Source organism: Saccopteryx bilineata, chromosome 6 (assembly GCF_036850765.1).
Source record: "Saccopteryx bilineata isolate mSacBil1 chromosome 6, mSacBil1_pri_phased_curated, whole genome shotgun sequence".
NCBI classification, from domain to species: domain Eukaryota; kingdom Metazoa; phylum Chordata; class Mammalia; order Chiroptera; family Emballonuridae; genus Saccopteryx; species Saccopteryx bilineata.
The window spans coordinates 53,837,189-53,862,877 of NC_089495.1; the positions used below are offsets into that span (position 1 = coordinate 53,837,189).

The 25,689-nt window shown below is 40.5% G+C and overlaps 2 protein-coding genes across 4 annotated transcripts in view; one reads left to right on the plus strand and one right to left on the minus strand.

The window, feature by feature from the left end:
- UGGT2 (UDP-glucose glycoprotein glucosyltransferase 2) overlaps nucleotides 1–5,498 on the plus strand; it is a 282,351-nt gene extending 276,853 nt beyond the window's left edge. For all 3 annotated transcript variants that reach the window (XM_066236801.1, XM_066236802.1, XM_066236804.1), the window contains 2 exons: nucleotides 1,294–1,420; nucleotides 5,263–5,498. In XM_066236801.1, the coding sequence (XP_066092898.1) occupies nucleotides 1,294–1,420; nucleotides 5,263–5,285 (150 nt within the window). In that variant the 3' untranslated portion in view covers nucleotides 5,286–5,498. The remainder of the gene's footprint in view (nucleotides 1–1,293; nucleotides 1,421–5,262) is intronic.
- Nucleotides 5,499–9,480: 3,982 nt separating this feature from the next.
- Nucleotides 9,481–25,689, minus strand: part of DNAJC3 (DnaJ heat shock protein family (Hsp40) member C3) — an 84,455-nt gene continuing 68,246 nt past the window's right edge. The window contains exons 10-12 of the mRNA XM_066234168.1: nucleotides 16,272–16,404; nucleotides 15,625–15,773; nucleotides 9,481–13,359 (exon numbers count right to left, since the gene is read on the minus strand). Coding sequence (XP_066090265.1) covers nucleotides 13,202–13,359; nucleotides 15,625–15,773; nucleotides 16,272–16,404 — 440 coding nt within the window. The 3' untranslated portion in view covers nucleotides 9,481–13,201. The remainder of the gene's footprint in view (nucleotides 13,360–15,624; nucleotides 15,774–16,271; nucleotides 16,405–25,689) is intronic.

Consider the following 25,689-nt stretch of genomic DNA (forward strand, 5'->3'; position numbering starts at 1 on the left):
AAATAAAAACTAAGAAAAACATAGTATTTTTATTCTAATAGTTTCTAACCCAAAAAGAGAGGAAATAGTTCTGTTTTCTAAACTCTATAGAACAAATTGCATGTTAGGTTGATTTTTGCAAAGAAAATCTGTTTTCCACTACTTCTGGAATATATAAAAGTCCATAATGGAATGAACTGAAAATATCTGGTGAGGAAAGGATTAAGACAACAGGCTCCTGGCTCATAATTACTAGCTTTCCTGTAAGACATGGCAAGGGGCAAATTTCAGCAACCACAAAATGTCCATAGACATGAGCTTCAGGGTGCATTTTCTGTTAACGTTTCTTATTAAGGAAATGGGTATCTTTGTAACTTAGTGAATTTATGCTCCTATTAGTGGAACCGTAGAGGTGATCTTACTTTCCTCCACTGTAGATGAAGAAACTGAGATCCCCCACACACATCAGTTAAGTGATATGTTTGGGTCTTACTCCACCAATAAGTTGGAACTGTGAGGACCGAGATTTATGGACTACTCTAAACTTCACAACTATTAGTATTATGATAAATGAGTTCTGGTTAGCTGGTTTTTATTCAATACCTTTTTTTTCCTTTTTAAAAATAAAAGAGAGAGAGAAGAGGGGGGAGCAGGAAGCATCAACTCCCATATAGGTCTTTACCAGGCAAGCCCAGGGTTTCAAACCAGCAACCTCAGCATTCTAGGTCGATGCTTTATCCACTGTGCCACCACAGGTCAGGCTGGTTAGCTGATTTTTAATATAAACCAAATTCTGATTAGAACACAGGCATATGAAGGAGAATGAATTCTTTTGCTAAAGATATTCAAGACATTTCTAAAGGCTGACAAATGATTTTGTCTGTGGAAAATGTAAAGTATATATATTAAACCAGATTTTTAGTTCAAAGAAATGGCAGGAAAACACTTTTTAAGATAGTCTGCTATGTTCTTTGTCAGAATGGTCATGTATTTAGACCTCTTGCCAAAAACATTTTTCAGAATTGTTTGGCAAACTTGTGAACCATGAGAATGTCTTTAAACAATTTTTGTTTAAATTTCTGATTGAGATATTTTCATTGAACACTTGTTGCTTACATAAACTATAATTTGTCATTTCACTGATCCTGTCTCTACTAAACTCATTCCAGTATTTCAAGTACTCATTACTGAGGACTCTGTTTTTTATGAAATGCATTTTGTTTGCTCTGTGACACACAGCAGTGTCCTAAAGTGTTTCCTTTATTTTTATACAGCATGTTTTTTTAATTAACAAAACTTTATTTAAACTTTTAGTGCAATAATCCCAAAACAAAAGAACCAAAACTAAAAGCTGCTGTCAGGATTGTCCCAGAATGGGTGGAGTACGATACTGAGATACGACAACTGTTAGATCACCTTAAAAACAAGAAGAAAAATGCAAGTAAGTCATCATTCTGCAGTGGTGTGTGAAACAGATGTTGTATTACCTGAAATTAGAATAGATTACAAACTTATTTGTGAAGTTATCAAATGATTAGGTCAGAATTTCTTTAAGAAAGTGTGTGACATAATTAAGAATATTTTTATGTGGACTAAATGCACAAATTTAAAATATGAGCAGAGAATCTATACCCCCATGGATATAACATCAATTCATATCACCACATATCACCATACAGAAGTTGCCTCCTGACACAAGATAAAGCTAAAAATAAGTTTAAAAAGGGTTTGTTCCCCTCTTCTTTGCCGCCTCTCTCTTTCTCTCTCTCTTCCCCCCCCCCCCCTGCAGCCATGGCTCAAATTGTTCGAGCAGGTTGGCCTTGGGTGCTGAGGATGGCACCATGACCTTGCCTCAGGTGCTAAAATAGCTCAGTTGCCAAGCAATGGAGCAACAACCCCAGATGGGCAGAGCATCACCCCATAGGGGGCTTGCTGGTTGGATCCTGGTCAGAGCTCATGTGGGAGTCTGTCTCTGCCTCCCTGCCTCTCACTTAATAATTAATAATAATAATAATAAAGGCTTGTCTTTAAGATCACACCAAATTTCCCAAACATAAAAATCTAAGCCCTGAAATTGAATAAAAGTTTTACATACCTGCACCTGGGTAAAATCAGATTAGCATATCAGGGTTTTTGTTTCCTTGGTTAGTGACCTAATGAGCAGAATTCTGCTTCAGAGACACAAGTTCTTTGATGCAGCATAGACTTGATAAGTTCTGAAGACAGCCAAGAGGTCAGTCTGCCAGGAACAGCTGGGATGTGAGTCTACGAATAGGCTTTCACAAACAACTATTGTGGTTTAAACTCCCTTAATAGTCAGGTCCCTCCCTAATGCAAGATTTCTCAGACATTTTTCCAAAGGTAAACTTTTTGTTACATTTCAAAGTGAAACCCAGGCAGCTTTAAGGAAAGAGACTAGCAAGCAAGTGAACTCTAACCTTACAGAATGCTTGGGTGAGGAGAATATGAATTTTACAGTGGCTAATTTAACTCTAACACTTAGTAGTTATTGGTCTGTTATGATTTCCTATTTCTTCCACATTCAATATTGGTAGGTTGTATATTTCTAGGGCTGTATCCATTTCTTCTCCAGTTTGCTGGCACGTAATTGTTCATAGCAGTCTTTTGTGATCATTTGTATTTCTGTGGTTATATTGTCTTTTTATATTCCCTTTTCCTCTGTGTCCTGGGAAAATTTTTTACTTTATCTTCAACCCTTCTATTAATCTTTATTTTTAAGAGGGACAGTCACATCTTAATTTCCAACAGATCTTTATTTATTTTTACAGAGACAGAGAGAGTCAGAGAGAGGGATAGATAGGGACAGACAGGAATGGAGAGAGATGAGAAGCATCAATCATTAGTTTTCCATTGCGACACCTTAGTTGTTCATTGATTGCTTTCTCATATGTGCCTTGACCATGGGGCTACAGCAGACTGAGTAACCCTTTGCTCAAGCCAGTGACCTTGGGTCCAAGCTGGTGAGCTTTGCTCAAAGCAAATGAGCCCATGCTCAAGCTGGTGACCTCGGGGTCTCAAACCTGGGTCCTCTGCATCCCAGTCCAAAACTCTATCCACTGCGCCAGCGCCTGGTCAGGCTCCAACAGATCTTTCTTTTCCCTGCTTGCTTTCTTTGAGTTTCTATTTGTTCTTATTTTATAGCTTTATTGACTTTTCAGAGATCTCTGGAAAATATTAATTAGAATTATTTTAAGTATCTGGTTTTCTTTGTTATCTTTCTCTCCATTGGATGAATTGTTTTGTTTGGTCATCTCGGTCCTTGTTTCTTTTGCTTTTACTCTTCCTCAAATTTTATATATTTAAGAATGAAAGATTAGATTGCTTAATATAGAGAGCTGGCATAGCCTTCCCCTGCCATGGTGTAAATGTGTCTATTTTTCCAAGAGGCTCCTTCTTAGCATAAGAGGGTAAATTGATAGCTCTGGGTTCATTAGCATTTGTAGAACTGGCAGGCTGCCCTCTAGATATATGTGCATGGGATAGATCAAAGCCCATCCCACACAACACCCTACCCAAGAGCCAAGATGAAAGGACTTGACTCAAGAGTGTCGATACCCATACAGAAATATCTGTGTGTCTATCTCTCTCTTTGCCTCCCTCCCTCTCTCTCTCTCTTTGCCTCCCTCTCTCTCTCTGTTTCTCTTCTCTCTCTCTCTTTGCCTCCCTCTCTCTCTCTCTTCTCTCTCTCTCTTTGCCTCCCTCTCTCTCTCTCTCCTCTCTCTCTCTTTGCCTCTCTCTCTTTTCTCTCTCTCTCTTTCCCTCCCTCCCTCTCTCTCTCTCTCTCTTTCCCTCCCTCCCTCTCTCTCTCTTTCTCTCTCTCTCTCTCTCTCTCTCTCTCTTTGCCTCCCCACCTCAATAGATTTTTCTATTTGTTTTCAAGAAGAGTCTTCTACTTTTTCTCCTGGAACCAGCAAGCTGTCAGATCTTCTCTGGTGTGCAGTCGAATGGGAGGAGGGTGCTGACGGCACAGGTTTTCCAGACCAGCCCTTCAGTTCATTGCTTCTCTGTCGCTCCCCACCAGTGTTTTCTGTTGGTAGGCTCTCCCGGCTTCTTCTGTCAGACGTGCCAGCATTTCCAGCCATGTGTCTATGTCTTCAGCTGTATATTCTCTTTTCCAGTTTTAGAAATTCATTGACAGCTCTGCTCCAATGATGTCTCATAACCACTTCCTTTATTGCCCATTCCTTTATTGGTATTCCCTTTTATATTTCTTTATTATCTTTAAAGTGTAATTTAGTGAAGAGAAATATTGCCTGCCATATTGAGTTATGGTGCAGGATGCATTTTAGTTGTATATTAATTTATTTCTACCTGAATTCTCAGTGGGTTTTTTTTGTTCTTGTTGTTTTGTTTTGTTTTGTTGGTATTTTTCCAAAGTGAGAAGTGGGGGGAGGCAGACAGACTCCCACTTGCACCCAGACCGGGATCCACCTGGCATGCCCACCAGGGGGCGATGCTCAGCCCCTTTGGGGCATTGCTCACTGCAACCAGAGCCATTCTAGCACCTGAGGCAGAGGCCATAGAGCCATCCTCAGCGCCTGGGCCAACTTTGCTCCATTGGAGCCTGGCTGCAGGAGGGGAAGAGAGAGACAGAGAGGAAGGAGAGGGGGAGGGGTGGAGAAGCAGATGGGTGCTTCTCCTGTGTGCCCTGGTCAGGAATCAAACTCAGGACTTCCACATGCCGGGCCGATGCTCTACCGCTGAGCCAAACAGCCAGAGCCTGAATTCTCAGTGTTCTTAGATCAATTAGTATATGACAGGTCATGATGCAGAAGGAAAAGAACCCATTCTTGTCTCTAAGAGTCTTCACTATTATAGAACCTCATATTTGTATTGTGCTGATATCTAGGTTTGAATGCTCTCTCCTCCCTTTGTAGATTACCCTGTGTCTTCTGCTCTTTGTTGTTCCATTACACTAATGATAGGACATGTTGTCTTGGCAAGTAATCTATTAGTATTTTTTAAGGCTTCCATTGCCTAGAAATAACAAAGGTAAGTAAGGTATGGTCCTTGTCCTCATATACTCATGGGAGCTCACTTCTAAGGGGTGCAAAGGCAAGTAGTTGTGATACAGTACAGTGTAATAGATACCATCATGTACAAAGAGCTATTCTCATGTCACATAATGAAGCACATAGGTGCTAAACTAACAAAAGGATCCTCAGTCAGTACCTGTACTTTTTTTATATCATGTATCAGTGAGATTTGAGCTAATTTGATATTTAAAATTTCAAGAACTAAATAAATTTTCCTCCCCTACAGTTATGACACATGATGAACTCTAGCACTGGCTTTTATAAGAAGATAAACATTTGAGAAGAAATCTGCCACCTGCTGGGAAAGTGTGGAACTACTACTAAGACTTTTGGAAGTTTTATTAAAGATCAGTGAGATTATTCAATTTTAAAAAACTAATTTTAAAAAAAAATATTATTTAAAAATGCATGTACTTAATGTATTGAATAAGTTTAAGTTATATAATAAATGACCATTGAGTATTTAAAACTAGATTATTCCTTTTTCCTGATTGCTTAAAATGCTGTTTTCACCAGTTAAAGTGATATTGATTGTCTCAGGATACCCAGTAAAAAACATATCTGACCCATGGAGATTTACCAAACCATCTACATCTTTATGTAGTTCTGTTCTATGTGCATTTATATTTTCTTATTTACCAGATGCATTCAGAGAAACATATTTTGTTTTTTATTCTGTGCCAGCCCCCCTTACAAGGCCATATCAAGTGGATCTCCAGGGCCTCAGCGAACTGCCTGCCTCTAGAGACAGGAAGGTCCATCTCTGAGCAGCTCTGTACCATTAGGTCCCTGTCAGCAGTCTCTATTTTTTTTCCTTTCATCTTATAAAATTAATTTTTTATTATTTTAATGAAAAGTATAATTTTGAAAGGAAACAGAATATGCAGTATATTGTAAATTAAAAATATTTATATAGGCTCAGTCACACAAATTGTTACATAAAAAAAACTTGAAATATATCTATAATTTTATATCCCCAAAGAAAATAATCGTTAAACCAAAACAATAATGACGTGGAACCAGTATAAAGATAAATATATTTATAAATTGGTTCCCTATGTTTTCTTGTTTCTTGTTTAACTTATTGTGTTGACATGGTTTCAAGTGTCCCACTCAATATGGCACCATCTACATACCACATCCTGCCCCCTGTGCCCCATGAAGTCTCTTTCTACCCCCACCCCCCGCCTGTGCCTCTTTCCCCTGCCTCCACGCCCTCTTTCCCCCTGGCTATTACTACTCTCATCTGTATCTATGTGTTATGTATATACGTTTTTTGGCTAATCCCTTTACCTTCTCTGATCCACTTCCTTCTTCCCACTTACTTCTGACAGCTGTCCATCTGTTCCCTGTGACCCTGCCTCAGTTTCTATTTTGTTTCTCAGTTTATTGTGTTCATTATATTCCACATGTAAGTAAAATTATATGGTACTTGTCTTTTTCTGCCTGGTTTATTTCACTTAGCATAATAATCTCCAGGTCCATCCATGCTGTGGCAAAAGGCAAGACTTCCTTTTTTTTACAGCTGCATAGTATTCCACTGTGTAAACGTACCACAGCTTTTTTTATTTACTCAAGCTGTTTCCAGTCCTTGGCTATTATAAATAACGCTGTGATGAACATGGGGTTCATATATTTTTTGAATCAGTGTTTTGGGATTCTTAGGATATATTCCTAGAAGTAGGATAGCTGGGTCAAGAGGCAGATTCACTTTTAATTTTTTGAGAAAACGCTCTACTGTTCTCCACAGTGGCTGCACCAGTCTGCATTCCCACAAGCAGTGTATGAGGGTTCCCTTTTCTCTGTGTTATCTCCAGCATGTTATTGATTTGTTGATAATAGTCATCCTGGCAGGTATGAGAAGATATCTCATTGTGGTTTTAATTTGCATTGTTCTGATGATGAGTAACATTGAACATTTTTTCATATGCCTATTTGCCATCTGTATGTCCCCTTTGAAGAAGTATCTATTCAGGTCCTTTGCCTGTTTTTTGATTGGATTGTTTGTCTTTCTGGTGTTGAGTTTTAGAAGTTCTTTATAAATTTTGGTTATTAACCCATCAGACGTGTCAGGGCACCTGTTCTCCCATTGAGTGGGTTGTCTTTTTGTTAATGGTTTCTCTTGGTGTGTAAAAGCTTTTTAGTTGATGTCATCCCATTTTTTTTCCCTGTTTCACTTACCCAAGGAGATGTATTGGCAAAAATATTGCTACAGGATGCCTCGCCTGTGGTAGCCCAGTGGATAGAGCATGGTCCTGGAGTGCTGGGATTATGGGTTTGGGACCCTGGGCTTGCCCAGTCAGGGCTCATGTGAGAAGCAAGTTGATGCTTCCTATTCCTCCCCCTCTCCCATCCATTCTCTCTCCTCTAAAATCAATAAATAAAACCTTTTAAAAATATATAGCTACAAGAGACGTCTGAGACTCGACTGCCTGTTTTCGAGGATTTTTATGGTTTCGCAATTTACATGTAAGTCTTTTATCCATTTTGAATTTTGTATATGGTGCAAGTTGGTGGTCTGGTTTCATTTTTTTTCATGTATCTGTCCAATTTACCCAACACTGTTTATTAAATGGCAGTCTCTACTCTTGCTCCTTTGAGCTTTTCTGAACAAGTTTAGTCCTCTATTTGAAGGCACAGCCCAGAGTATTTGCAAATAAGCACTCTGTACCCAGCAGCTCCACTCATTGCTAGTAAGAGATCACAAACCTCTCCCTCTCCTGGTCACACCTCCCTTTGTTACTTGTTCTTGTCGATGATTACATGGAGTGCTCCAGATGTTTCCTACCCTAATGGAACTAGGTTATTCCTGTGGTTTCCAGGGATCCTAAGGGATGCTATCAAAGGCTACAGTGGTAACTTGGCTTGAGGTGACCTTACTGCACTGTGCTCTCTGGCTTACTCCTCTTTGAGAGGAGTCAGGTGTAACATCTGGGCTTGGTGAGAGAAAAGAGATTCTGAGCTCCTGGCTTAGGCCGAGTGCTCCAGCCCACCTCACCTGAAGTTTACTGTGGTATCTGGAGAAGCCCAACTGCCTGCAAGCTGGTCCTCTGCTCCCCTTTATTGTCAGCCTCTGTATCCACTTCCGAAAGAATCTTGTGGGAAGGACTAGGCAAAGGTATGTGATTCCCATGCCAATTACTATCATGTCCAGTTTGTTAAATCTGTATTTCATAGAGCAGACGCTAAAATTGCAAAATACTATAAACACAGTTTTGATGCGATTTGTCCCTGATTTGAATGGCTAAATTTACATGTCTCATTTCCACGTGGCTGATATCTTGTATCTAATAATCTGGATTTATTCATATTTTACAGGACATTCCTCTTTGCTCTTCCAGCAGCCCTTATGCGTGTTAGAGGTATTTTCACTGTCTTCACACTAAGGACAATTGCTCACATATTACAAAGATATTATTAAGAATTTGCAAATGTTGAGCTTTCTGTAGTTCTAAATAAGCATTCTTGCTGTCCTTTAGTTTCAGAATATGCAGAATATATAATTAAGAAAGTTACTATTTGTGGTTGTCAGAAATTTGAAATAGCAGTGTGTTCACCATCACCCTTTTGAAGACTTTAATAGAAATGTACAAATATAGTGTTAAAGGGAAAGTCTTCAAACAAAGCCAATTTAAGCATTCGATTTTAATTGTACAGTGTGTCCGTAAAGTCATGGTGTACTTTTGACCATCACAGGAAAGCAACAAGACGATAGAAATGTGAAATCTGCACCAAATAAAAGGAAAACCCTCCCAGTTTCTGTAGGATGATGTGGCAGCTTGTGCGCATGCACAGATGATGACATAACACCGTGTATACAGCAGAGCAGCCCACAGCCATGCCAGTCGAGATGTGGACGGTACAGAGGAAAGTTCAGTGTGTTCTGTGGCTCGCTAAATTCGAATCCGTGACCAAAGTGCAACATGAATATCAGCGCGTTTATAACAAAGCACCACCACATAGGAATAACATTACTTGGTGGGGTAAGCAGTTGAAAGAAACCGGCAGTTTGGTGGAGAAACCCCGTTCTGGTAGGCCATCAGTCAGAGACGAGTCTGTAGAGGCTATACGGGATAGCTACCTAAGGAGCCCTAAAAAATCTGTGCGTGAGCCCACATCGAACTGCACTGAATAGGTATGAAACTGGGAGAGTTTCCCTTTTATTTGGTGCAGATTTCACACTTCTATCATCTTTTGTTGCTTTCCTGTGACTGGTCAAAAGTGCACCATGACTTTACGGACACACTGTACTTAAGTTGAAGAATTATCCACTTTATCACTGACATTTGGGAGTTGAGATTTTAGCCATTTCTGCTTTTGGTGCTCCGATCTTCTCGCTTCAGCTCACGTAAAGGGGCACCTGCCACTTCAGTAGATTATGTGTAAAATGAAGTTGGAAAGTAGACTTCTCCAAAAGACTTAATAAATCAAAAGCAAAAAAGTACTTATTTTGACCATAAATATTTTTATTAAATGTGAAAATACAAGGGCATAAAAATAGTACCCATATGTATAGACATGTCTGAGACTCATTTTAATTTTCAATTTTTTTATTAAAACACTGAATTGAGATGGATTAAGTTAGTTTTGTTTCATTCAAAACTAACTATACAGCCTTACAGCAGGAGTAATATTTTACTTTCCCAACATCTCCAGTCTTTACATTCTCCACGCTCTGCTTTGCCCTGCAGGGAAGAGGTTCAACCAGATGATTGTAACAAAACCCGTTAACTACACACAAAGCCACGCAGTGGCTAATTTTACTCTTAAATCGTTCAACAAATGAGATCATCCATAAAAAAATTATCCCCACCTGTTAATATTATTTGCAATTACAGAATAAACTCTGCTACTTTAAAAGGAATGATGATTTAGAATAAGGGTACTGTGTATTGACAAATTAGCACTTGCCTTCTTCCTTCCTTTATAAATATAGAAAAGTAAATCACATTCAACAAAGTGGCATGAATCTCTCTAGATTACACTACCGATGTGTATTCAGTGAAGACTGTGGCCAGGCCCGTCTCCAGGGTCCTAATCCCTTTAAGGCAGTTGGCTCTAACAAAAACCAAGAAACCATTGTTAACATAAGCATCTCATGCATTTTCTTATGGTTAAATCTCACAACTTCTGACCAATGTCATGCCTTTAAAGGTGAAATCTTTCATTTTCTACCACGAATAGAAAATAGTCCAATTGTTATTAACTTTTTTCTACTCGATTATCAGTATTTCTCTCTTTAAATATTGTGGGTAGTTTACAATTCCATTATCAGAGTCCCAAAAAGTTCTGTTTCCATACTGGTATTTAAAATAAAATTTTAATGCTGAATAAAAAGACATTTTAAAATTAGTATTATGTGATATCCAATTCACATCAGTAAACAAAGTTGTTCTCAAGTTTTCATTTATTCATGGTAAGAAAGCACAAACTTTCAGAGGTGGCAATAAATTAATTTATTCTCTCCTTTTACAACTTTTTCACAGTTATAGGCTGATATGTGTAATACTTTCTGCTGTGGAAAATCTCCATAATGTACAGACCAGCAATCCTTCACTTCCGGAGCTCACCAAAAAGGGGGAGGGTCAAGAAGGGAACAGAATCCAGGTGGGGATGCTGCTCCCGTTCCCCTTCCCAGAGGGGCCTTCAGGGCTCCTGGACTGCCGTCTCCAGAGACGAGAGTGGCGATGTAAGTCGAATGCTATCTCCGTCATCTGCTCCATTGCACAGTGATCTTCTCCATGAGGCCAGCAAGAAGGCTGACTGGCCCTTTACACACCCATGTTTTCCTCCATCACTGAAGGAAACATGGAGTGGCCATCTCCATTCAGGTGAGTACCAGAAGACCGCTGATGCCCGCCAAGGCTGGAACGTAAAGGTCGTTTTCTTCATTAATCAGCAAAACAGATTCCAAAGTATTTCTCTCACTGGTGTTGGCACTTGGCATCATAACTTTTACTCTCTCTTCACTGAAAACAGGTAAGTAATTCTGCACATTTGTTATGACTAAATTAAATCCATGGTAAGGCTTTATAAACAGGAATTAATGGTCATTACAACTGGAGAAAGAAAATCATGTAAACAACCTCTGGGGGCCGCTGGCAGGCGGCAAGGTGACCTGTGTGCCGACACCCTCCCAGGCGGCCCCGCTCTCCACCCTCCGACTCCCTCGGGTTCTTTGTTGGCAACTTTCCATCGTCTCCCTTGAATGGAAGGTCAAGTGATTTGATCTCCTTCGTTCTGATTATGTGTGAAAAAATTTTCATTTTGAAAGTAGGTAGAGGCCATTGCTAGATTGCAAAGAGGTCACAGTGACATTATACACACAAAAAAAATAAACATTGAAAAAAATTCTGATATAACTAATAAAGTAACGCGATTACGGAGATTAACAAAATGAATTTCCTTTATAAATTATTTTCACTACTTTGATTTTCAAAATTAAAACAAAAAGCTGCAAGCTGTTCACTAGTTTTCAAAATGCACTGTTAAGTTTATGGGTCAGAAACAGACTTCTAAATTAAGATGCAAAAGCACTTAATTTGTTTTATACCCAACTCAACTCTGTGATTTTTGTCTCAGTTTAAAACAATTTCCACTTCCATTTAGGATGACTATAGAAGAAAACGATTTGTGCTCGGCTGGTCTGCACAGTATTGGTCAGGAGGCCTCCTAGAGCTAAAATTAAATAATTTCATAAAAACAGTTCGTTAGACTGCTTAATGGTTCAACATGCTCTGAGTCAAACAGGAAAACCTTTCCAGAATCACGGTACTAATTCTTTTCTGAAGTAATTCTCTTGGATTTTGAATGCAGTATCAATATTTCCATAAATATTTACTGTTCTTCATTAAGCACTCATTGCTTTAGGGAAAACAGTTATGACATATATCATACAAGGACTGAACAGTTCGTTTCTTAGAAGGTACGAAGAAGGTATCCCAGGGAGAGACGCCATCCAGACGTGGGGATACAGAGCTGACTGCTGAAACCCGGCGTTTTCTAGGCAGGAGAAGGCAGAGGCAGCAGGGCGGGCAGAGGGGCAGGCCTGCTCCGGAATGCCCACCGGAAACAGCCACACGCAGGAGCTCCTGCAGCCCAGGGGCCGGCCAGGAGGCAAGAGAAGTGACCCCAATGCATTTTATCAAAAGCGAGGAAGAGGGCATTCTGTTCATGTTAACTGAGCAATCTGACATTTCTGTTACAGGAAAGTTTAATTCACAATTTCAGTTATTGAAGTATTTCACTCCAAACTTTAGCAAAATTATTTTAAATAAAACCACTGCTTACATTATCTGAACCTGTTTTATACATAACTTTGAAGTTAATTTGTTGTGTTTTATATTAAAAGGGCCCACAGGTTTACAATTACTCTGTTTCAGTGGTTTTTACTATTCTCTTGCAGGTACTGAACAACAAAGTATATGCTTAACATCAATCCAAAGTCTAAAGCTGGTTATATTGACTACCATTTGGTAGCAGCTCTCTAAAACACTGTTTTCAACCGCGGAATCCTCAGCCCAGTGCCAGTCTGCCAGAAATTTCAGGGACCAGCACGATATTTCTGGCGGACCAGCACAGGTTCTGGACCCAGCAGTTGAAAAACACTGCCTAACACATGATCTCCACCCCTCCCTTCAGTGACAGCCATGTTCATGCTGGTAGGGAGACGGAAATGCATGTGAATTAAAGGAGGCTCTGTAATTTATAATAAATACTTGCAAATGACTGGACTGACCAAAATCTAAGCAAAATTGTCCCTAAGAACATATAACTCCCAATGTTAATATTCTCTTTAAGAATACTGAAATATAACCCATTCTCATGAAGATTACGTACAGCTCCTTATACACAAAGGCACTGACTCTACGCAAGGCCGTGAAGAAAGTAACTTCTACCCGCTCCAGTGTAGAAAACAGTGCGCGCCACCTCCGCGCGTGCGCCCGCCTCGACCTCACCAGCCTCAGCGCGGCGCACGCTGCTGCCAGCCTTCCTCCCTCCGGCCCTGAAAACCCTCAAGTCTAAGATGGCAGGAACAGATTACAACAACTCTTTGGTCATGGACAAACAAAAAAGTTTTCAAATTTTTTTCATCAGGATCCTGGAATAATGTTTCTTTGTTTTTAACCTTTAAAAAAATTAAGGGGGAAAAAAGAAAAGCTGGTTTAATTGAAGTGGAATTTAAATCTGAAAGGTCCGCCCGAGCTGAAGGGATTGAAGCCCTGCCATGAGTTCCAGCTCCTGTGGAAAGGGCTGCTGCCGCCTCCTTGTTGGCTCTCTGCATCCAGAGGGTCCTCTCCGTCATCAAACTTCTTCCTCATTTCTGTAGAAGAAACCAGCGAAGTAAGACCCAGGCCCCAGGCACGGACTACGGTGTGGCGGGAGGGGGGTGGGGGGCTGAAACAGGTGTGCCTGACACCCCGTCTAGCCTCTCTGGTCTCGGGATAACAGGTGAGAGAAACACCGTCACACAGAGGGAGGGGGTGAGGGCCCGGGCTGCCAAGGGAATCACTGCCGTGCAGGCCGCTGAACTTGCTCTCCTCCAAGAAGCTCCCCGAGCTTCTCCAGAGAAAATGAGTGACTGCAGAGAGAGACCTCAGTCTCACTGGTCTGATCAAACGGCCTGTGGCCACCCTCACCCCAACAATGACCTCAGCCAGGCAGGGCCTCAGCCACCCGGCAAGCTTTCTAGTGCCTCCCTCTTAAATCGGAACAGAACGAGGGGGTTCTTCAGACCTGAGGGGAGCGAGCCCCCCTCCACTGCTGTACCTGTCGGTCCGGAGGAGAAGCCCCCATGAGCCAGCTACCTACACAGCCAACGGGAGAAAGGACCACTACGGGCAGCAGAAGAGCAAGCTAATATTCTGAAGTTAGAAAAAGCTATTTAATCCTTAAAAGAACAGGGGCTAAGAAAAAGGATCCGAGACCAAAAAAGAACTCTTAGTAATTACAGATGCAGTTCTTCTCTCAATGCCTGCCTGGTGACTGTCAGCCCAGCTTCCCAGTTAGCTCCCTGCTGCCCTGAGAGCTCCGCTCAAGCCCGCACTGCGCATGTACAGGCAGAGAGGACAGGCCATTCAAAGAACGCTGCAGACCTGCATCTGCTGAATACAAGCACAAACATACGCATCCTACTGCACCTGAGAACCAAGGATCATTTAACTTCAACTGTGTAGCATAGTAGGTATTCAAGAAAGATTTGTCGCCTGACCAGGCGGTGGTGCAGTGGATGGAGCGTCGGACGCAGAGGACCCAGGTTCAAAACCCTGAGGTCGCCAGCTTGAGTGCGGGCTCATCTGGTTTGAGCAAGGCTCACCAGCTTGAACCCAAGGTCGCTGGCTCAAGCAAGGGGTCACTCGCTCTGCTGTAGCCCCCCCAGTCAAGACACATATGAGAGAGCAATCAATGAACAACTAAGGTGCCACAATGAAGAGTTGATGCTTTTATGCTTTTCATCTTTTTCCATTCCTGTCTGTCTGTCCCTATCTGTCTTTCTGTCTGTCAAAAAAAAAAAAAATGTGCCCTGGCCAGTTGGCTCAGTGGTAGAGCGTCAGCCTGGCGTGCAGGAGTCCCAGGTTCGATTCCCGGCCACGGCACACAGGAGAGGTGCCCATCTGCTTCTCCACCCCTCCCCCTCTCCTTCCTCTCTGTCTCTCTCTTCCCCTCCCGCAGCCAAGGCTCCATTGGAGCAGAGTTGGCCCGGGCGCTGGGGATGGCTCCTTGGCCTCTGCCCCAGGCACTAGAATGGCTCTGGTGGCAACAGAGAGGTGCCCCAGATGGGCAGAGCATCGCCCCCTGGTGGGCATGCCGGGTGGATCCCGGTCAGGCGCATATGGGAGTCTGTCTGACTGCCTCCATTTCCAACTTCAGAAAAATACAAAAAAAAACCCAAAAAACAACAACAACAAAAAAAAAAAAAAAAAAGGAAAGATTCGTCAAATGGGCATAAAACTTCTATTTTTTTAATTTGTCTAGCTCAAGTCATAGCTTCTGCTCCCAGACATGGAAGGGCACAAAAACCAGACATTAGGTTAGTATTAAATTCCTCCTGGAAATAGATGTCAAAATATTACTCAGTATTACCTACATTCTTGCTGTTTCACTTATTTTCCAGGCAATGTTAGCGTGTAAGAGAAGAGTATTCAGTTTAGGGCAAGGTTCCCGGGGGGAAGGCACGGGCAGGCAGCTCCTCTCCCGCCTGCACACCCCGTCTGGTTTCCACCTCAAGCTCCCGTGTGTGTGTAAGGAAGTCCTCACTGATCGACGAAGCGGACCTACGAGATCCCCTCACTGCTGTGCTTTCACACCACAGGTGAAAAGAAGGGAGAAATGTCGGACCCAGGCTTTCTGATTCCACATTTGTTGGTCTTTCCACTGTACTGCGCACCGTGGGCCCCCGAGTCTGACTAGAACAGGCCTACACTGCGCTTCTGCAACTGCGAGGCCGGACGAGGCCCGACCCGAGGTGAACCCGAGCTGCCTACGCCCACTGTGGCAGTGCCTCGACGGGCAGGGACAGGAACGGCTCAGCCGCCGGTCACCAGCTCAGCTAGTTCAAGAGCATAGAGAATGTTAAAGGCAGTGATACCTGGGTCGGAGAGGACCTCTTTAGCAGCTGCAATGTCAATGAACTTTTTCTCAGCTTTTTTCTTTTCTTCTTCATTCTGGAAGTTGTCTGGGTGCCACTGCATTGCTAATTTTCGGTATGCTTTAATGATTTCTTGCTTTTTGGCATTTCTGAGGGGTATTAAAATTGATTAATAATCATTAGTTAAGGAGTTCTCAACACTTCTGGATTAGCTAATTTAATATAAACAATTACTTAAAAGGTTGATTTTTTTTTCAAGGAGGGTGGTCTTATATAAAAGCACATGTTGAGTAAATTGAGCATCATTTAGTACCTGCAAGTTGATTCTTAAAATACCCCTTTATTTACAGACCTAGAGAATTTTTCTTTCCCCCATCCCCTCTCTCCCTCCCGGTTCCCCCCCAAAAGGATCTACTCTTGCTACAGTACCCTGTCTTTGTCACCAACTCCTAATTCTCCATTACTGCATTACTAGTCTCTATCAAAGAAAACTGTAACCTATTCAAAATAGCTTTATGATGTTAGGCTGTCAGGGTTTAATCTATGACCGAAATTACATAAGGAAAGGAAATGAATCAGAGAGAAAAGAGGAGCAACGATTATAGCTTTAAAACAATTTTAAAAATGCCAATTTTAAATTAATTCACCTTTTTACTCCCAAGATTTTATAATAATCTCTCTTCTGTGACTGTTTCAGTAGTCTTTGTGCTTTCTCTAGGCCTTCCCGAATCTGCTGGTCATTTTCGTTGTGTTCCTGAGCAGTCTCATAATCCTGAATAGCTGTCAAAATATGTTTAAGATAATGCTGTTAAGAGGAATTACAATTTATAACCTTTATTTATCCTGCAACATTGACACTGAAGTCACATCCCCAGCCCCCTCACTCTGCCATTACTGCTAAGAGCCTAAGAAATATTATCACCGTAGTGATTTTGTTTGCAAACTTACAAAAGGCACAATTAAGGCTGAATTCAGTAGCTTATTTCTCCCAGTCAATAGAAGTCGCTGCTGTTTCCTTACCCTCCCTCATTATCTTCCCCGTACCTGTTAGCCTTTTAGATGTTTTAACATCAGCACTTTATACAAAGCAATCTTACCATAAGAAGACTCAAGTGATTGTTACACAAGAAACTAAGACAATGGGGAAAAAAAATCTGTGTGGTCAGCAACTGGGTCCATAATACAGAAGAATCAGAGGATTAGAAAGGAAGCAAGAGGAACCAGCAGCAATCACAATCAATCACTATGCCACCCACAGGCTTCAACACAAACGACTAGTACAACCCGATTTTTTTTAAAAGTATCAATCACAATAGAAAACCATATAGAGACCTGGTATGGTCATTTAAAATATTTAGAAAATCCAAGGCGTCTACCTGGAAACCTAACATCATGCAGAAAAGAGTCACACAGCAGGCCTCATTCTGTTCTGCTTTGAAAGGCATGCTGGCAGGGTGGCCCCTGGCAGACTTCTGGAAAGTTGGATTTCAGGAGTATTCCCAGCATTCCCTGATAAGACTGGCTCACCTGCTGAAACTATCTGTATAAACAATGTGATTTATGGTAAATGTCTTCTTTCCTTCTGGAAGGCCAGAATCCTGGTAGGAAGTAGGCACAAGGTGCCTACGTCACCAGCCTCCAATAAAAACCCTGGGCACTGGGTCTCTAACAAGCGTCCCTGGTAGACAACTGGAAGGATGTGCTTGTGCTGTATGACTTCAGAGAGAAACACTCGGAATCTTTCCCTTGGTCTCCTACGGCTTTTGCCCCGTGAGCCTTTTCCTCTGCTGATCCTACTTCCTGCTCTTTCACTGGAATAAATCTGGCCCCGAGCACAACTACATGCTCAGTTCCATGTGTCCTACGACTGAGTCATCAAATCTGGGGGTGGTCTCAGGAAGCTCCAACACAAATTTTTCTCAGTGTTCTCCTTGGAAAGACATCTCAAATAATAAGACTATTGGTTTCAAATTCTAGTATTTATGAAAATATATTTCATGTGGGAGAAGACATTTCTCTGGGTAATATGCCTGAACAATCATCTTGGCAACAGCTAATCCTAAAAGGGGTCTAACCTTGGGAAACATGAAAATAAGAAAGATATTAGGATAAGATCAAATTTATAAACCTGCACTACATAGAAAAATGAACCAACACTACTTCTGGCCCACGGGGGGGCTGCTTGAAGCTTTTATCTTAATTCCTGCCTCAATGCATTAATATTGAATATAATATTAAATATAAAACATTATTACTGTCACCCAATTCACAGTGACATCCTAAAATATCTTTCCAATTATGACAAAAACCCATCATAAATAGTAGTGAGGTTTAACTTGGCAATTAATACCCAGAGCACTGGGATACCAGAACCGAGTAAGGAAACGTACTTTAAGGATTTTATTACAAGGGGAAATGTTTCAGTGTATGCAATTTTGCTGCTTATGCAAGCTCACATTTGAAACATGTTTGCATTCTTAAGTGTTCACAGTATCTCCCCCAAAGTAGTCTTCTATATCCTTTTATTAAAACTTAAGGTAGATACATTTTTCCCAATATACTATAAAACAAAGTATAAAATTATTGGTTGGGTTTCCTAAATTCACATAATTATAGGTAGATAATTAATTAGAAACTTAATATGGATGATTAAGACTTGCCCTGGACATAAACTAGATCATTGTCAATTATATTTCAGATTCTACTACTCTGAGAGAATCTAAAAAGAAACCTAAATGCCACCCAGTTATGTTTATCCCATACCACACTGAGCAGCTGTGAAAAGTAGAATAAGCCAAAAATATTAAGGCCCTAAATGAACAGTCTATTATATATTAGACAATTCATTTTCTAACCTCTGAATCTAAAAGAATATTCTCCTTCCCGAATTATTTTTCTTCCATATTTCCCTCACCCAATTCTTAAGGAGTACTGAAACAACCAGATCAAGACGGCAGACAGTAAGCACAGGAGTTTGCCTGCCCTCCATCCCATGATCCCACCAAAATGACAAAAGTTAAAAAGTAATATAGCCGTGGCAGCAATAAAAACAGCAGACCTGAAATTTTGATACATTTCTGGAAGAGAGAAAGTAAATGGGATCATATTATATATAATGAATGACCTTAAGTAGAAGAATCACAATCCAAATACACATTGAAAGAGGCCCTAGCAAATTTGGAGGCCATTCTATTTGTCCAAGGATCCTCACTTTAACGAGCAAGAGTAGCTTTAACACACCCATCAGGATGGTGTTTGTTAGATGACTACAGGATGGCTGGGCAGGCTCTCCCCTTTCGAGTGGAGCAGCTACAGCATTAACCCCTACCAGTGTCCAAGAACCAGCCTCAGCAGAATGGAGGATGTGTATCTGGAGGCCCCATTGTGGCTGCTGGCACCAGGAAGAGAAGCAGAACTGAACCCGCAGGCACGTAAGACCTCTACAACAGACCCAGAACAGCAAAAGCGGTTCCGTCCAGAATTTAAATATTTCAAATGACTCCACTTGATAACTAAAACGAGTAAAAGAGGAATACAGCCCTGCTCATTCTGGCAAGCTGGCTAGCAACGTAGGGGAAGTCTTCCTGTGAAGTTTCTACCCTCTCAGAAGTCTGCCATGAGCTCCCCAATACAGAGAAACATTTGAAAGACAAATATGCACAGTTGCCAATGACTCCCCTCTCATTTCACCAATTCATTAGCAAATCCCAAATCAGCTTCCTTTCCAACAGAATTTACTTCTCACCATTTCCAGTTACCACTGTGATTAAGCCAGTCATTAATACACCTGTATTAATAGGTATAATAGCTGTAATAACTTTATAACAACTCTCTTCAGCTTCTACCCCTTCTGATGACATAATTCTGTATGTAAAAACCCCAGAGACTTCACCAAGACCTATTAGAAACAAGAAACAAACACAGTGATGTTGCAGAATACATACATTATCAATGTACAAAAAATATCCACTGCTTCCCTAAATACTAACAATGAAACTTCAGAAATAGAAATGGAAAAAACAGGTCCTTTTGCAGTTGTAACCAAAAGAATAAAATACCTAGGAATAAACTTAACAAAGGATGTGAAGGGCCTATATACTGAAAACTACAAAGCACTATTAAAAGAGACTGAAAAACACACAATGAAATGGAAAGATATTCCGTGTTCATGGATTGGAAAAATCAACATATTTAAAATGGCCATAAAACCCAAAGCAATATACAAATTTAATGCAATCATCAACAAAATCCCAACGTCATTTTTTAAAGAAATAGAACAAAAAATCATCAGATTTGTATGGAACCATAAAAGACCCAGAAAAGCCAAAGCAATCCTGAGAAAAGATGAAAGCCAGAGCTATCACACTACGTGACTTCCAATTATACTATGGAGCTATGGTAATCAACCAGCAAGGTATTGGCAGAAGAACAGACACATGCACCAATGGAACAGAACTGAGAGCCCAGAAATAAAGCCACATATATATGGGCAAATAATTTTTGACAAAGGAGCCAAAACACACAATGGAGAAAAGAAAGTCTCTGCAATAAGTGGTGCTGGGAAAATTGGAAAGCCATATGCAATATGAAACTTGACCATAGTTTGTCCCCCTGCATAAAAATTAACTCAAAATGGATCAAAGACCTAAATATAAGATCTGAAACTGTAAATTGCACAGAAGAAAACATATGTACTACACTTACGAACCTTTGTCGTAGAGAACATTTTATGAATTTGACCCCAAAGGCAAGGGAAGTGAAGGCAAAAATAAATGAATGGGACTATATCAAACTAAAAAGCTTCTGCACAGCAGAAGAAACTGACAACAAAACAAAAAGGCAACCAACTGAATCAGAGACAATATTTGCAAATGAAATTTTCAATAAGGGGTTAAAAAAAAAAACTGGAAAAAAAAAAACCTCATACAACTTAACACCAAACAATCCAATTAAAAAATGGGCAGAGCCTGAACAGACACCTCTCCCAAGAAGACACACAAACGGCCAACAGATATGAAAAAATGCTCAACTTCAGTAGCTATTAGGGAGATGCAAATCAAAACTACAATGAGACACCTCCTCACACCTGTTAGATTAGCTATTATCAACAAGACAGGCAATAACAAGTGCTGGAGAGGCGGTGGAGGTGGGAATGTAAACTGGTACAGCCATCACGGAAAACAGAATGGAGGTTCCTCAAAAAATTGAGAATAGAGTTACCACATGACCCAGCAATTCCTCTTCTGGGTATCTGCCCAAAAAACTTGAAACAATTATTCACAATGATATATTCACCCCTGTGTTCACTGAAGCATTATTCACAGTGGCCAAGACATGGAGACAACCAAAGTGTCCCTTGATAGAGGACTGGATAAAGAAGATGTGGCACATATATACAATAGAATACTACTCAGCCATAAGAAATGATGACATCCTGCCATTTGCAACACCATGGATGGACCTTGAGAATATGGTAAACGAAGTCAGTTAGAAAAAGCTAAGAACCATATGATTCCGCTCATATGTAGGATATAAAACTGAAACTCCTGGACACAGACAACAGCATGGTGGTTACCAGAGGGAAGGGGATGGAGGGTATTGAAGGACAAATGGGGCCAAACATATGGTGGCGGAAGATGATCTTACTTTGGGTGGTGGCAACACAATGCAATACACAGATCATGTATCATAGAAATGTACACTTCAAAACCATACAATCCTATTAGCCAATGTCTTCCCAATAAATCTAATCAAATAAAGCAGACTTAGTGAAGATAAAGCAGAGGCCTTACTAGGGAGAAGACAGGAAAGAAGGGACTGCAATGAGTGAGACTAGCAGATAGCCCTGGGCAGCACATCTCAGGAAACTCAGCAACTATGTGCTCTCTGAAGGTGAAGGGCTCACCCTGAAGTGCAAGAGATATACCCCTTTGGTGTAGCAAAGGATGTGGGCAGTGGGGCAGCAGGACTGGCATCAGACGACCTCCTGGACACGGTTTGGTTCAGAGAAGCAGAAAGGGCAGGGCTATACAGAAAGGCCATTTTAGCAGGAAGCAGAATGTCTGTGGAAACAGTGAAGCAGAGAGTATTGCGATTGTTAAATAGAGAAGGCTGCCCTGTCCCCAACACCCCCTTACACACATACCCCCACAGGACTTTCCCACAGATCACTGGGAAAAGATCATTTCAAGCCATTTTGTAATCAGTATTTTTTAGTGGTATAGCATCAATTTAAAGATATTTAATTTTTAAATGGAAACGGGAAAAGAGCACCAAAACTTACCTGATGAACATGCATCAGAACACTAGCCAAAGAATACATGAAAATTCTGAGCAAACATTATGCCATGAATATTTAATTTTTAATTTAATCACGTCTATTAAGGGTAATCACTAAGCAGAATAAGAACTCAGCAAAGAATGAAATGGAGGAGATAAAATGTGAATAGTCAAAACTCAAAAATAAGTACAGTAAAAACTCATAGAAGATAAAATGAACACACGGGAGAAGCAACATACGGGAAAAATATAAGGACCCAACAAAATGCAATGGAAGTAGTTTTAAAAAACTAGAGGAAAAAGTAACTCTAAATGACAAACAAAAGGGAATACAACCTACACATAATTGGATCTCTGAAGCAGAAAACCAATAGAACAGAACAAAAGCCAGATTAAATTTAAGAAAACTTTTCTAAAATAAGAAATAAATCTATGTATTCAAAGGGCCCAGCAGGCACCAGGCAAACAAGGTAAGAATGCTCACCATTTAAAGACGGCCCAGTGCAAGTAACATGCTGACAGGTAAGGGTGCTGTGGGTTGCCAGGACAAGACCAAACTCCTGGCCCCAGACACCCCACAGCAGTACTCAGTGCCCGAAAAGACTGGAATAGTAACTAGAATACACAGAGAATTTGTGAACCAAGGATTTTATTATCTAGTCAAGCCTTCCTTCAAGTACAAAAGGTACAGCTCTGAACATAGAAGAAATCAAGGAAAAATTTTCTCAGGAGCCTCTCAGGAAACTACTGTGGGATGAACTCACCAAGAGAGGTCTGGAGAAACCACGGCCAAAGGAGGGTGGCACACACTGAATACATTTACTGTAGAACCGAGACTAAAACAAAACACAAAATTAGAGGGACAAAGTACAATGTATGCCCTGACAAGGCAGAAGGGATACAGCTAACAAAAAATTCCCCACTTGCAGCAGAAGGCATAAGAAAACATCACCCACTAATAAATCAAAGGCAAATACTAGAGAGAAATTCATTAATAAGTATTAAGTGGTAGAGGAAAAGGAAAAAAGAAAAAAGACATGCTAACATTCTTCTTCATGGTAAGATACTAATAAGACATTGCCCAAAGTAAGAGGGCTAGTTTAACAAAACTTAAAAAAATAAAATAAAATAAAAACAAGAAAAATACAAACCTTTCTATCTAACAAAATAATACGCAAAACAATATGGGCCAAATAGCAAAATTTCTCAGCAAAACAGAATGCTAGAATTCAGAACAAACACATCTGTCACATCAATAAATGTAAATGCAGCCTGACCTGAGGTGGCGCAGTGCAAAAGCGTCCAACTAGAATGCTGAAGTCACCTGTTTGAAATCCTGGGCTTGCGGGGTCAAGGCACATCAATGAACAACTAAACAAGCAATCAATGAACTAAAATGAAGCAACTATGAGTTGATAGTTCTTCCTCCTCCCTACCGCTCTCTCCCTTCCCTCTGTAAAATCAATCAAACAATCAATATGAATGTACCTAACTCACCTATTTAAAAGCATTGTCGTATTGGATCACAAATCAAAACCCAACTCTATACAAGAGACATACCTGAAACAAAGTGATTCCAAAAAGGCAAAAATAAAAGTATGGTTGGCCCTGGCCAGGTAGCTCAGCTGATTTGTGTCATTCTGATACATTAAGGTCATGGGTTCGATCCCTGACCAGGGCACATACAAGAATCAACCAATAAATGCCTAAATAAGTGGAACAACAAATCTATATTTATCTTTCTCTCTGCCCCCCTTCCTCTTGCTCCAAAAATTTAACTTAAAAGAAGTTTTAAAAACTACACAATTTTTTAAATTGATGTTCCTCTCTTTGAAATCAATAAAAAAAATACAAAAGGTATGGTCAAAGTTTCAGCAGGCAAATGCAAATAAAGTTTGGTTCACAACCCTAACATCAGATAATTAGGATTTAGGTCAAAAACATTAAACTACAAAAACAGGGGGAGGTTGTATAATGTTAAAGGCATTATAGTGAATATCAGTGCATAAAATAAAACAATGGCAACGTTTGTAAAGCAGAAATAAGATACTAGGACCGACTTAAAGACACTAGTAGAGGAAAACTTGTACCTCTCTGCTCATAACAGATCAAGTGTACAAAGAGGCAAGATAGAGGAAGACCACAATAAAAGGTAGATTTCATTGATATGTCAAATCCTGTCCCAGAAACAAGTGTCCACTCTTTTCAACTTCCTATAATTCATTAAGTCAGCCATGTTAGGTAAAAAAAAAAAAAAAAAGAAAAAGAAAAGAAACTAGTAATAACTTATAAAAAATGAAGTAGTAAAAATATTCTTTGATCACAATAACTAGAAATTAATGTCAAAAATTAAGCTTTACACTTAAAAAATTTTAACTCCCCAACAACTCTTTGTTTCAATGTTTACTTTATTGATTTTACAGAGAAAAAGAGAGCAGGAGAGGACAGCAACATCTGTCCCTGTATGTACCCTGACTGGGGATCAAATCAGCAACCTGCTTCAGGACGGTGCTCCAACCAACAGAGCTATCCGGCCAGGGCACCAAACACGCTCGAAATGAAGGAGAAATATAAAAATAAAACCTGCAAACTATCTAGAAAATAATGATGAAAACGTTACCTTTCAGAATCCATAAGACACAGCTCATGAGTGTTAACAGCATAGCCTTAGTGGTTCAATAAAAATAACAGGACAAAAATGAACAAAATAATCATTATTCAAAGTAAGAAAACAAAGGTGAATTGTAGGACAAAAACAGAAACTAATGAACAAAAAGAATAAGACTGATAAGTCAAAAAGCTTATTTTCTTCACAAAAATCAGCCAACAGCTCTAATCTAATGAAGAAAAGCAAGTTTAAATACAAAAAAATATATATATGAAGAAATAAGAAATAAACATTGAGGAATCTAAAATGATGAGACTACTTAGCTAAATTCCATACAAATAAACTTGAAAATTCAAGAAGAGTAAGACAAACTCAACCCAGAAGAGACAGAAAATTACAACTGTCTTAGAAAAAGTCATCTTCCACCTGACCTGTGGTGGCACAGTGGGTTCAAGTGTTGACCTAGAATGCTGAGGACACTGGTTCAAAACCCCAGCCTTGCCTGGTCAAGGCACATACAGGAAGCAATTAGGAGTTGATGCTTCCCACTCCTGCACCTTTTTTTCTCTCTCTCTCTACTTTCTCTAAAATGAAAAAATAAAATATTTTTTAAAAAGCTGTCTTCCAATAAAGCAGCGGGCTTTCCATGGAGATCCTACAACTTAAAAAGGGAAATTTCCAATTATTAAGAACTACCCGCCTGGGCAGGCAATAGTGCAGTGGAGAGAGTGTCAGCCTGGGATGCTGAGGACCCAGGTTTGAAACCCCGAGGTCACCAGCTTGATTGAGTGCGGGCTCATCCAACTTGAGTGTGGGGTCACCAGCTTGAGCGTGGGGTCACCAGCTTGAGCGTGGGATCATAGAAATGACCCCATGGTCACTGGCTTGAGAAAGAGGTCACTGACTCAGCTGGAGCTCCCCAGTCAAGGCACATATGAGAAAGCATTCAGTGAACAACTAAGATGCTACAACTATGAGTTGATGTTTCTCATCTCTCTTCCTTCCTGTCTGTCCCCCTTGCTAAAAAATAAGCCTGACCTGTGGTGGTGCAGTGGGTAAAGCGTCGACCTGGAACGCTGAGGTCGCCGGTTCAAAACCCTGGGCTTGCCCGGTCAAGGCACATATGGGAGTTGATGCTTCCTGCTCCTCCCCCTTTTCTCTCTCTCTCTCTCTCTCTC